This window comes from Oncorhynchus mykiss, chromosome 8 (genome assembly GCF_057628025.1).
Source record: "Oncorhynchus mykiss isolate SJ-2025 chromosome 8, ASM5762802v1, whole genome shotgun sequence".
Classification (NCBI taxonomy): Eukaryota; Metazoa; Chordata; class Actinopteri; order Salmoniformes; family Salmonidae; genus Oncorhynchus; species Oncorhynchus mykiss.
This window is the reverse complement of record NC_143029.1, coordinates 9,903,404-9,915,921: the sequence shown is the minus strand read 5'-3', so window position 1 is coordinate 9,915,921 and position 12,518 is coordinate 9,903,404. Positions and strand designations below refer to the sequence as shown.

Genomic DNA, 12,518 nt, shown 5'->3' with positions numbered 1-12,518 from the left:
AATAAAGCGCTGTGTGGAGGTAAAACGCTGTGAGGACAATAAAGCGCTGTGTGGACAATAAAGCGCTGTGTGGAGTTAAAACGCTGTGAGGACAATAAAGCGCTGTGTGGAGTTAAAACGCTGTGAGGACAATAAAGTGCTGTGTGGAGTTAAAACGCTGTGAGGACAATAAAGTGCTGTGTGGAGTTAAAACGCTGTGAGGACAATAAAGCGCTGTGTGGAGGTAAAACGCTGTGAGGACAATAAAGCGCTGTGTGGAGGTAAAACGCTGTGAGGACAATAAAGCGCTGTGTGGAGTTAAAACGCTGTGAGGACAATAAAACGCTGTGTGGACAATAAAGCGCTGTGTGGAGGTAAAACGCTGTGTGGAGGTAAAACGCTGTGTGGACAATAAAGTGCTGTGTGGAGGTAAAACGCTGTGAGGACAATAAAGCGCTGTGTGGACAATAAAGCGCTGTGTGGAGGTAAAACGCTGTGAGGACAATAAAGCGCTGTGTGGAGTTAAAACGCTGTGAGGACAATAAAGCGCTGTGTGGAGGTAAAACGCTGTGAGGACAATAAAGCGCTGTGTGGAGGTAAAACGCTGTGAGGACAATAAAGCGCTGTGTGGAGGTAAAACGCTGTGAGGACAATAAAGCGCTGTGTGGACAATAAAGCGCTGTGTGGAGGTAAAACGCTGTGTGGACAATAAAGCGCTGTGTGGAGGTAAAACGCTGTGAGGACAATAAAGTGCTGTGTGGAGGTAAAACGCTGTGAGGACAATAAAGCGCTGTGTGGAGTTAAAACGCTGTGAGGACAATAAAGTGCTGTGTGGACAATAAAGCGCTGTGTGGACAATAAAGCGCTGTGTGGAGGTAAAACGCTGTGTGGACAATAAAGCGCTGTGTGGAGGTAAAACGCTGTGAGGACAATAAAGTGCTGTGTGGAGGTAAAACGCTGTGAGGACAATAAAGCGCTGTGTGGACAATAAAGCGCTGTGTGGAGGTAAAACGCTGTGTGGACAATAAAGCGCTGTGTGGAGGTAAAACGCTGTGAGGACAATAAAGTGCTGTGTGGAGGTAAAACGCTGTGAGGACAATAAAGCGCTGTGTGGAGTTAAAACGCTGTGAGGACAATAAAGCGCTGTGTGGAGTTAAAACGCTGTGAGGACAATAAAGCGCTGTGTGGAGTTAAAACGCTGTGAGGACAATAAAGCGTTGTGTGGAGTTAAAACGCTGTGAGGACAATAAAGCGCTGTGTGGAGTTAAAACGCTGTGTGGACAATAAAGCGCTGTGTGGACAATAAAGCGCTGTGTGGACAATAAAGTGCTGTGTGGACAATAAAGTGCTGTGTGGACAATAAAGTGCTGTGTGGACAATAAAGTGCTGTGTGGACAATAAAGCGCTGTGTGGACAATAAAGCGCTGTGTGGACAATAAAGCGCTGTGTGGAGGTAAAACGCTGTGAGGACAATAAAGTGCTGTGTGGAGGTAAAACGCTGTGTGGACAATAAAGTGCTGTGTGGAGGTAAAACGCTGTGAGGACAATAAAGCGCTGTGTGGAGGTAAAACGCTGTGTGGACAATAAAGTGCTGTGTGGAGGTAAAACGCTGTGAGGACAATAAAGCGCTGTGTGGAGGTAAAACGCTGTGAGGACACATCAAACTTGTAAAAGCTATCCGGCTCTGTTGGACACCCACTGGAGGCTCAGTTACGCAGAATGGCGCAGAACCAGGAATTGTTTTAGACCACTTCATCATGCAGATGCCTGTTGGCTTCGCCTGCCGACCCAGAAAGCAGTGGGCTCCTGGTGAAGAGCTAAGCGCCCAGGTGGAGAGAGAGTGAGAAGCGAGAGAGAGAGAGCGCAGCATGACGCTCGCCCGCTCTCCTCTCCTCTCCTTCATCGTCCTTGTGTTCATCCTTCTCTCTCTCTCCCTCCCTCCCTACCTAACACCAACCATCCTGTATACCCACAGTTCAAGCCACGGGCTGTCAATTGGCCAGCAAATGGAAAGCAAACCGAATCGATGGCCTGGAAAAACAAGTGTTGGCTAATTATAGGAGTTGGTGGGGTGGAGGGGGGGGGGGTGAACGTCATCAGTCTCCACCGACCCCAATGTGACAGTCTGATCTATATAGCTGAAGGAAGGGGGGCAGACACGACAGGGCAGTAGCCGCAGTCTGGTAAATTGCCACCCTGGTAAATTGCACCGTAGCAAAGTCTAAAGTCTACTACAGTTTCAAGTGGGTCTCAGAAAATATTTGTGGGGGGGGGGGGTCGGTGAAATGTAAATGTGACATTACTAGTTGGCACGTGTCCTAATTTTAGGTTAGGGTTACTCTGCCGCAAACATTATTGGTTGAAAAGGTCCTAATGTCCAAGTTACGGCACTCAAAATGGTTTTTCAAATAAAAAGTCCTGAAAGACATCACCTCATTTGTTACCTTTAACTATATTTGGGCCAGCTGGCATGTTTAAGCGTCGGATCAATTCAGCTTTCATCAGAGCATAATAATAAACAGACCATGAAGAAGACAGTTTGGGTCCTGTGTGCTGCAGATCCTCTGTACTTCTACAACGGGTCAACGGCCCCCTGTCCCCATCCGTTTCCCCACTACAGCCCAGACCCCAGTTGCTGCATCTCTTTCCTTGTTGGCAGGCCCAGCGCTGTTCTTTCACCAGCCTCCCATTCTGAGATCTCCTCCGAGGGTATTATTAGCAGCCTCTGAAATCCAAGTCTGCTGAGGTTTCCTCTACCAGCCACCACTTTACCCCCTGCCTCCCACCATGCAGTGCAGTACAACGACTTACACCTTTAAGGGGGTCTGGACTCTGCGCCTCTGCTCAAACTAATGCTGAGTCTGCTGTGAAGTTCGTGAGTTACACACACTGAAATTAAGCTAGTTGTGCTTCCAAGACACGTACTGAAGCACTCAGAATCACAACATGTCAAAATCCCATGGGGGAATCATATTAGTTAGCTATAATTGTGCATTTCAGTACAAAACTAGTTTCAAGGGCTATTTGATGAAGGGAAGTCCCATACACTCACAGGCCACCTCCATCAAAATAAAATAAATAGGAAATAGGAAATAGGGCATGAAGTGTTACTAATGTACTAACACTTTTCACCACATACAGCTTTCGAAGTAGGAATATTATATACAGTTGAAGTCGGAGGTTTACATACACTTAGGTTGGAGTCATTAAAACTTGTTTTTAAACCACTCCAAAAATGTCTTGTTAACAAACTATAGTTTTGGCAAGTCAGTTAGGACATCTACTTTGTGCATGACACAAGTAATTTTTCCAACAATTGTTTACAGAAAGATTATTTCACTTATGATTCACTGTATCACAATTCCAGTGGGTCAGAAGTTTACATACACTAAGTTGACTGTGCCTTTAAACAGCTTGGAAAATTACAGAAAATTATGTCATAGCTTTAGAAGCTTCTGAGGCTAATCGACATAATTTGAGTCAATTGGAGGTGTACCTGTGAATGTATTTCAAGGCCTACCTTCAAACTCAGTGCATCTTTGCTGGACATCATGGGAAAATCAAAAGAAATCAGCCAAGACCTCGGAAAATAAATGGTACACCTCCACAAGTCTAGTTCATCCTTGGGAGCAATTATCAAACTCCTGAAGGTACCACGTTCATCTGTACAAACGATAGTACGCAAGTATAAACACAATGGGACCATGCAGCCGTCATACTGCTCAGGAAGGAGACACGTTCTGTCTCCTAGAGATGAACGTACTTTGTTGTGAAAAGTGCAAATCAATCCCAGAACAACAGCAAAGGACCTTGTGAAGATGCTGGAGGAAACAGGTACAAAAGTATCTATATCCACAGTAAAAAGAGTCCTATATCAACATAACCTGAAAGGCCGCTCAGCAAGGAAGAAGCCACTGCTCCAAAACCGCCATAAAAAAGCCAGACTGCAGTTTGCAACTGCACATGGGGACAAAGATCGTACATTTTGGTCTGATGAAACAAAAATAGAACTGTTTGGCCATAATGACCATCGTTATGTTTGGAGGAAAAAGGGGGAGGCTTGCAAGCCGAAGAACACCATCCCAACCGTGAAGCACAGGGGTGGCAGCATCATGTTGTGGGGGTGCTTTGCTGCAGGAGGGACTGGTGCACTTCACAAACTAGATGGCATCATGAGGGAGGAAAATTATGTGGATATATTGAAGCAACATCTCAAGACATCAGTCAGAAAGTTAAAGCTTAGTCGCAAATGGGTCTTCCAAATGGACAACGACCCCAAGTATACTTCCAAAGTTGGGGCAAAATGGTTTAAGGACAACAAAGTCAAGGTATTGGAGTGGCCATCACAAAGCCCGGACCTCAAAATTATAGACAGTTTGTGGGCAGAACTGAAAAAGCGTGAGCAAGCAAGGAGGCCTACAAACCTGACTCAGTTACACCAGCTCTGTCAGGAGGAATGGGCTATAATTCACCCAACTTATTGTGGGAAGCTTGTGGAAGGCTACCTGAAGCAATTGAGTTAAACAATTCAAAAGGCAATTCTACCAAATACTAATTGAGTGTATGTAAACTTCTTTCCCACTGGGAATGTGATGAAAGAAATAAAAGCTAAAATAAATCATTCTCTCTACTATTACTCTGACATTTCACATTCTTAAAATAAAGTGGTGATCCTAACTGACCTAAGACAGGGAATTTTAATAGGATTAAATGTCAGGAACTGTGAAAAACAGAGTTTAAATGTTTTTTGGCTAAGGTGTAGGGACTCTTCTGACTACAACTGTACATTGCAGTACAGGCCTAATGATATCACAGTCCTCTACAACCAGAGAATGCACATGGAAAGGGATGTGCAGTGTCCAATAGGGAGACAAGACAGGTTTTTCTTTTACCTTTTGAAGGCTGGTAGGATTCAGCTGTGTCTTGTCGATGATTTTGATGGCAACCTGTCAAGAGAGAGTAAAGGGGGGAAGAAAAAAAATAACTTCCTGTTGAAACCACTTCTAACAACTCAACATAGGAATTTGCATGCCTATCGGCTGGCCACTCAATAATAACAAACTTGTTTCTCAGATTGCAAAAGTGCTATTTTAGAGTGTGTAATGCACTGCCGCCTCTAGGAGAACTGAGGGCTGGAGGGGGTCTCAATACAATTTGCCTCTAGCTTGTTGCTTCAGTAAGTTTAGTACATTTAATACAATTTCCCCAACTTGCATTTTCTTTGTTTCGCCAACAAACAAAATGCAATTACAGTGACTACTGTTACGATTGGTGCAGCGTGTTGCCCCTTGACTTGTCAAGTACAGCAAGGGTGAGGTGGCTGGTATCAGCTAAATCTACTAACCAACATTGTACTCAAAATATAAATATATATATTTTTAAGCAAACAATTATTGTAATCCATTCTACTTTAGTGTATTCTACCCGAGCCAAACAAATGAGAAAATGATCCTGCTGCTGTCTCACCTCTCGGCCCGTGAGGATGTGACGCGCCAGCTTGACCTTGGCAAAGTTGCCCTTTCCGATGGTTTTGAGCAGCCGGTAGTTGCCGATGTGTGGCTGCTCGTCGGCGCACGAGGCAATGGAGTTCCGGCAGCGGGCGCCTGAGCGGACGGGCCGCGTGGTGACCTCGTTGCGCCCATCGGTGTGCGAGGTGTGCTGTGGGGAGGAGATTAGAAGAAGGTCAAAGGTCATTTGAAGTTGCATGTCAGAGAATATCGACTAAACAGGACATTGATCTTGTGTAGACACGTAGCAGCATGGCACCTAAGAGCTTGACAATCAAAAGCCAAGGCTAGAAAATATACATTTCCTGAAGAATATTTGCGAGCTTGTTTCAGCAGTCTAAAAGTATGTTTTATGGTAGTGGAAGAAGCACACTAGCACAATAACTTGATTCTTGGGACATAAAAAATTTGTCTCACAACACGTGAAAAGCGAAGACTAGACAAATAATGAGGTAATCATTGATTTGAGTTTAATCCGGATTAAATGGAATCGGTTGAAACAAATTACAGGTTTATAAAATGTTCATGGAGCTATGGCCTTTCCTAAACTCTTTCCAAGAAAGAAGGAACAAGACTCTCTCTACTACTGGGATAACCAATGTTCCTGGCCTGGAGGGCATTGATCAGAGCTCAACTTGTCAATAGACATTAAAACAATCACCGGGGACTGGGGTTCAATCCCCGTGAGCAACCTTGCCCATTTCTCCCCCAACTTGCCATCTCAATTCCTAACTGTTTGAATAAAGTGTTAACCGAGCTGATGTTTTGGGGAGGAAAAAAAAAACCTGGTGGCATTATATCACCATTGGTAAAGATGAGAAAGGATTCAAACGATTGGTGAATGTTTGGCAAACGTTGTACAGCCATTAGCATGAGTTGCTGTTCTGAAGGGAATAAAGTCCTGGTCGTAAATACTGATATCAGCACTGCCTGGTAATAAGAGGGTATAGTAGAGATTGCTGAATGTTTGAACAACGCTGTAACGTCATTAGCATTAGGTGAAAAGATTGAGCAAAGCACTTGAGTGAGCGTGCGGCTGCACTCACAGAGAAACCTTACAACGGTGTAATAACTCATCTGGAACAGACACTTATTTTAGAATGCAGACCTGGAACAGACTCAAAATAGCTTAAGAGCCAATGTCTTTAAAAAATGGGACATTTTGGTTGTTAAAATTGACTGTATATATATACATACACACATATATATATATATATATATATATACATATATACATATATACATATATACATATATACATATACATATACATATACATATATACATATATATACATACATACATATACATATATACATATATATATATATACATACATATATATATATATATATATATATATATATTTCAGTAAAACATAGTTAAAGTCAGAAGTTTACATACACTTAGGTTGGAGTCATTAAAACTCGTTTTTCAACCACTCCACACATTTCTTGTTAACAAACTATAGTTTTGGCAAGTTGGTTAGGACATCTACTTTGTGCATGACAAGTAATTTTTCCAACAATTGTTTACAGACAGATTATTTTACTGTATCACAGTTCCAGTGGGTCAGAAGTTTACATACACTAAGTTGACTGTGCCTTTAAACAGCCTGGAAAATTCCAGAAAATTATGTCATGGCTTTAGAGGCGTCTGATAGGCTAATTGACATCATTTGAGTCAATTGGAGGTGTATCTGTGGATGTATTTCAAGGCCTACCTTCAAATTCAGTGCCTCTTCGCTTGACATCATGAGAAAATCAAAAGAAATCAGCCAAGACCTCAGAAAAAAAAAGGTACACCTACACAAGTCTAATTCATCCTTGGGAGCAATTATCAAACTCCTGAAGGTACCACGTTCATCTGTACAGACGTGTTCTGTCTCCTAGAGATTAACATACTTTGTTGCGAAAAGTGCAAATCAATCCCAGAACAACAGCAAAGGACCTTGTGAAGATACTGGAAGGAAACAGGTACAAAAGTATCTATAGCCACAGTAAAATAAGTCCTATATCAACATAACCTGAAAGGCCGCTCTGCAAGGAAGAAGCCACTGCTCCAAAACCGCCATAAAAAAGCCAGACTACGGTTTGCAACTGCACATGGGGCGGCAGGGTAGCCTAGTAGTTAGAGCGTTGGACTAGTAACCTGAAGGTTGCAAGTTCAAATCCCCAAGCTGACAAGGTACAAATCTGTCAGTCTGCCCCTGAACAGGCAGTTAAACCCACTGTTCCTAGGCCGTCATTGAAAATAAGAATTTGTTCCTAACTGACTTGCCTAGTTAAATAAAGGTCAAATAAAAACAAATAAAAAATGGGGACAAAGATCATACTTTTTGGAGCAATGTCTGATGAAACAAAAATAGAACTGTTTGGCCATAATGACCATCGTTATGTTTGGAGGAAAAAGGGGGAGGCTTGCAAGCCGAAGAACACCATCCCAACCGTGAAGCACGGGGGTGGCAGCATCATGTTGTGGGGGTGCTTTGCTGCAGGAGGGACTGGTGCACTTCACAAACTAGATGGCATCATGAGGGAGGAAAATTATGTGGATATATTGAAGCAACATCTCAAGACATCAGTCAGGAAGTTAAAGCTTGGTCGCAAATGGGTCTTCCAAATGGACAACGACCCCAAGCATACTTCCAAAGTTGTTGCAAAATGGCTTAACTACTACAAAGTCAAGGTATTGGAGTGGCCATCACAAAGCCCTGACCTCAATCCAATAGAGAATTTGTGGCCAGAACTGAAAAAGCATTAGCAAGCAAGGAGGCCTACAAACCTGACTAAGTTACACCAGCTCTGTCAGGAGGAATGGGCCAAAATTCACTCAACTTATTGTCGCAAGCTTGTGGGAGGCTACTGAAACAATTGACCCAAGTTAAACAATTCAAAGGCAATGCTACCAAATACTAATTGAGTGTATGTAAACTTCTTTCCCACTGGGAATGTGGTGAAAGAAATAAAAGCTGAAATAAATCACTCTCTACTATTATTCTGACATTTCACATTCTTAAAATCAAGTGGTGATCCTAACTGACCTAAGACTGGGAATTGTTACTAGGATTAAAAGTCAGGAATTGTGAAAAACTGAGTTTAAATGTTTTTGGCTAAGGTGTTTGTAAACTTCTGACTTCAACTGTGAGATAAATATATATATATATATATATATTTTTTTTTTAAGGCCAGGTTAAAATACTGTATCTTGAAGTAAGGAATGTATAGATGTGGATACCCATACCATCACCCAACAACAGTCTCAGAATCAATTCCCTTTTTACAGCAATCAATCCAGGTATACATTGTCTTTCAAATGAGTTCTATCTTCACATACGCTCGATATCAATTCATTTATAGACTGACTAACTACTGTGCGGTTTTGCACTGCTATCAACTGATAAGGTCCAAAGATACAAAGATAAGCAATTAATGTAAGATTGAGCCCCACTGTGAGGTTTCATTTTTCTCAGAAAGCCCTACTCACAGTTGAATCAACTAGTGCACTCTGAATAACTTCGGAATGGTTTAGTGTAAAAATAAGTGAAATAAAATACAAATAACACTTAAATAAATTTAATAATGAGATTTGACAAAAGAAAAAGGGTTACTACGTTCTATGGAAAACCACATGTGTTGTATTAATGAGAAGCAATTAGGGCTGTCCCAACAAACAAACAAATCATGGTCGATCGAGAGTTCTGTTCTTTAAACTAAATTGATTGGTAGAAATGTTTAAATGTGTATTTTTCCATATATAGACATATCCTATGTATTTTAATCAAATTAACTATATGCAATATACTTGTCCGATGCGTTAAGCGCTCCGTTTGATGAAATAGTTAATACACACACATGATTAGAGGGAGTCGAACCGCAATTGATTTGATTGTGCCGGGCAGGACTTAAACTTGCTGCGATTTGTAAAAAAAAATGTAATAAATTACAGCGAGTGACTGTGTGACTAGCACACACTGTTTCTCTCTTCTTCCTGCTGCAGCAACCACCACAAAACATCAGTGTTTATTTTGCTGTCCATGTTGCTGAAGCTGCAACATAAATACAGCCATTACTGACTGAAAAGTTGTTACAGAAATCCCTCACTTGTTTCGGAAAAACATTTCCTAGTCCCTCAACCGTTGCTCTCTTTACATGACACATGTATCCATCGCATGCACATGACCAATAGGGCCTGACCTATAGCATATCATAATCACATCAATAAATTGAACATATTCCAAATGCCTTAACACGTGACAGCAAATTGGATGCAGAGGATGTGACAAATGAATTTGAAACGGTGGAATGTTTTCTGGTTGCAAGAAAAAAAAACAGTAAGTAGCAAGCGCTGTGTGGATATTGTTTAGGGTCGTTGTCCTGTTGGAAGGTGAGGTCCTGAGCACTCTGGAGCAGGTTATCATCAAGGATCTATCTTTCCCTCAATCCTGACTAGTCTCCCAGTCCCTGCCACCGGAAAACAACCCCACAGCATGATGCTGCCACCACCATTCTTCACCGTGGGGATGGTGCCAGGTTTCCTCCAGAAGGTGACGCTCGGCATTCAGGCTAAAGAGTTCCATCTTGGTTTCATCAAACCAGAGAATCTTGTTTCTCATGGTCTGAGAGTCTTTAGGTGCCTTTTGACAAACTCATAGTGGCTACCGTCTAGCCACTCTACAATACAGGCCTGATTGGTGGAGTTCTGCAGAGATGGTTGTCCTTCTGGAAGGTTCTCCCATCTTCACAGAGGAACTGTAGAGCTCTGTTCACCTCCCTAACCAAGGCCCTTCTCCCACGATTGTCTTGTTGGTACCAAACCTTCCATTTAAGAATGATGGAGGCTACTGTGTTCTTGAGGACCTTGAATGCTGCAGACATTTTTTGGTACCCTTCCCCAGATGTGTGCCTCGACACCATTCTGTCTGAGCTCTACGGAAAATTCCTTCAACCTCATGGCTTGGTTTTTTCTCTGACATGCACTGTCAACTGTCGGACCATATTTAGACAGGTGTGTGTCTTTCCAAATCATGCCATTCAATTGAATTTACCACAGATGGACTCCAAGTTGTAGAAACATGATCAATGGATGATCAATGGAAACAGGATGCACCTGAGCTCAATTGGTTATTTCAGTTTTTTTTATACATTTGCAACATTTTCTAAAAACCTGTTTTTGCTTCATTTTTATAGGGCATGGTGTGTAGATAATATTTTTACAACTTTTATAATGTTTATTCATTTTAGAATGAGGCTGTAACGTAACAAAATGTATAAAAAGTGAAGGGGTCTGAATACTTTCCGACGGCACTGTATATGGATGATTTGTAAAGACAGGCACATTTAACAGTTATAGACATAATTAAGTTTGGGTTTCCTCACTTTTCTTAGACAATTAAGGCAAGGGCTGTTTTCTCTTCTCTTAACTCCGCTGCTGCCTCTGCCACATGGTTCTCAACACCAATATGCTGGTTAACCTGGCTATTATGCACATAGCAACATGGTCAAGGAAAAGTCGGCAATTCAACAGAGCATGGATGTTTCAGAACCGTGACCACTATCAAATGCGGGAGAAAGAGCATTTTGATATCAAATATTGTTATTAGTGTTGCACCTTTGTCCTTAACCTTATACAATTTCAGCAGCACATGCTTTAGAGTGATGGACTGTGCCATTCCCACAGCCTTCATAATGGATTAGTCCACTCAGACAGGCGCGAATCAGACAGGTGTCTTGTACACCATGAATAATATTACATTTTTTGCTACTGTTCAACTAAAGAAATCTCAGTCGACCAACAGCCTATCGACCAAACAATCGACCATTTTCCTAAATGAGGTCAGCCCTACAAAACAATAAAAGGGAAGAGGTTAATGACCTTAATAGCAATAGTGGGTGTATGGTGAGAGGAGGGTTGGTAGTGGAGTGGTATCTATCCAACATCGATGTCCTAGCCCGGCAAAGTATCCATCAGCCCGAAGGGCTGTGACGCAGGTCCAGTTAGCCAAATGGGGCACAGCTGTACTATCCTGACAAGCACTTGAGATGGGTCAACCAAAACCAAGCACCTTTCTCAACCTCAACGTCCGTCAACAGTTAATGGATTCTTGCAGGGTAACTCTATATACGTATGTACCTAAACACGTAACTTTAGTAACAACATTGACATTCCCCATGTCACCACATGTTAATACAATCTGTTTAGTTCGGAGATAGCGACCTACAATTGGTTTCCAAGTTGTTCAGTGAGTGAGATTAGCACAATCATTGGAACAAAATAAGATATTGCAAAAAAAAAAAAAAAAAACACTTCAGTCTCGGCCTACATTTAAGGAAACACGTCTAGAAACCATCGCAATTGTCTAAAGGGCCTTTACAGTAACATTGTGCCAACATTTTAGACACATTGCTGGGGTGTTACCACAACGCTGTGAAAACACCCCCTTAGTTTGTGGTGTGTCTTCATTACAGTGAGCACTTTCTATTTGTCTATACCCAAGAGTTTCATAAGACACAGTGACTGTTCAAAAAATAACTAGAACACTGTTCATGGAGGAGCATTTTTTGCTACTGGAGTTTCTACAACTACCGTGCTGAACTATTTGTCTGTTTTTACCCCTCCCCCTCTTCACAGATTGGCTTAAATGCAAATGACACCAACAAACTGGTCTACCTTTTATAGACGCTAGTTCCAAAAGCCCTGAAGCTCAAACTGACAGAAAACTTGATTATTCTAACCTTTTTAAAAGATCATCCAAAAGGCAACTATGAAATATAATCCTACAATGTGCAGTACAATGAGACCATAACAATAGACCTCTATGGAATACGGCCCTAAGAATCAAAGCGTCCTAATTTCTAGGACCATTACAGCGATGTAAACCCAGTATAGAGATGGATACAGTAGCAAACTTGAAAAATATGCTGATCCTCTTTGATAGCGTCAGAAGAACCCATCTGTGGGTTTATCATCCTGCCAAACCATCTCACAGTTCCAAGTCTAACAGTAAAGCACAGACAATGACACTTACTGTAT

General features: G+C 41.9%; 1 protein-coding gene across 31 annotated transcripts in view; it reads right to left on the bottom strand.

Moving 5' to 3' along the window:
- Nucleotides 1–12,518, bottom strand: part of LOC110529179 (MAP/microtubule affinity-regulating kinase 3) — a 110,758-nt gene that overhangs the window by 93,013 nt on the left and 5,227 nt on the right. For all 31 annotated transcript variants that reach the window (XR_016497592.1, XM_090242537.1, XM_090242522.1 and 28 more), the window contains exons 2-3: nucleotides 5,446–5,637; nucleotides 4,872–4,925 (exon numbers count right to left, since the gene is read on the bottom strand). Coding sequence is in view for 30 of the 31 variants with exons in the window: in XM_090242537.1 (XP_090098663.1) it covers nucleotides 4,872–4,925; nucleotides 5,446–5,637 (246 nt within the window). In the remaining variant the exon portion in view is untranslated. The remainder of the gene's footprint in view (nucleotides 1–4,871; nucleotides 4,926–5,445; nucleotides 5,638–12,518) is intronic.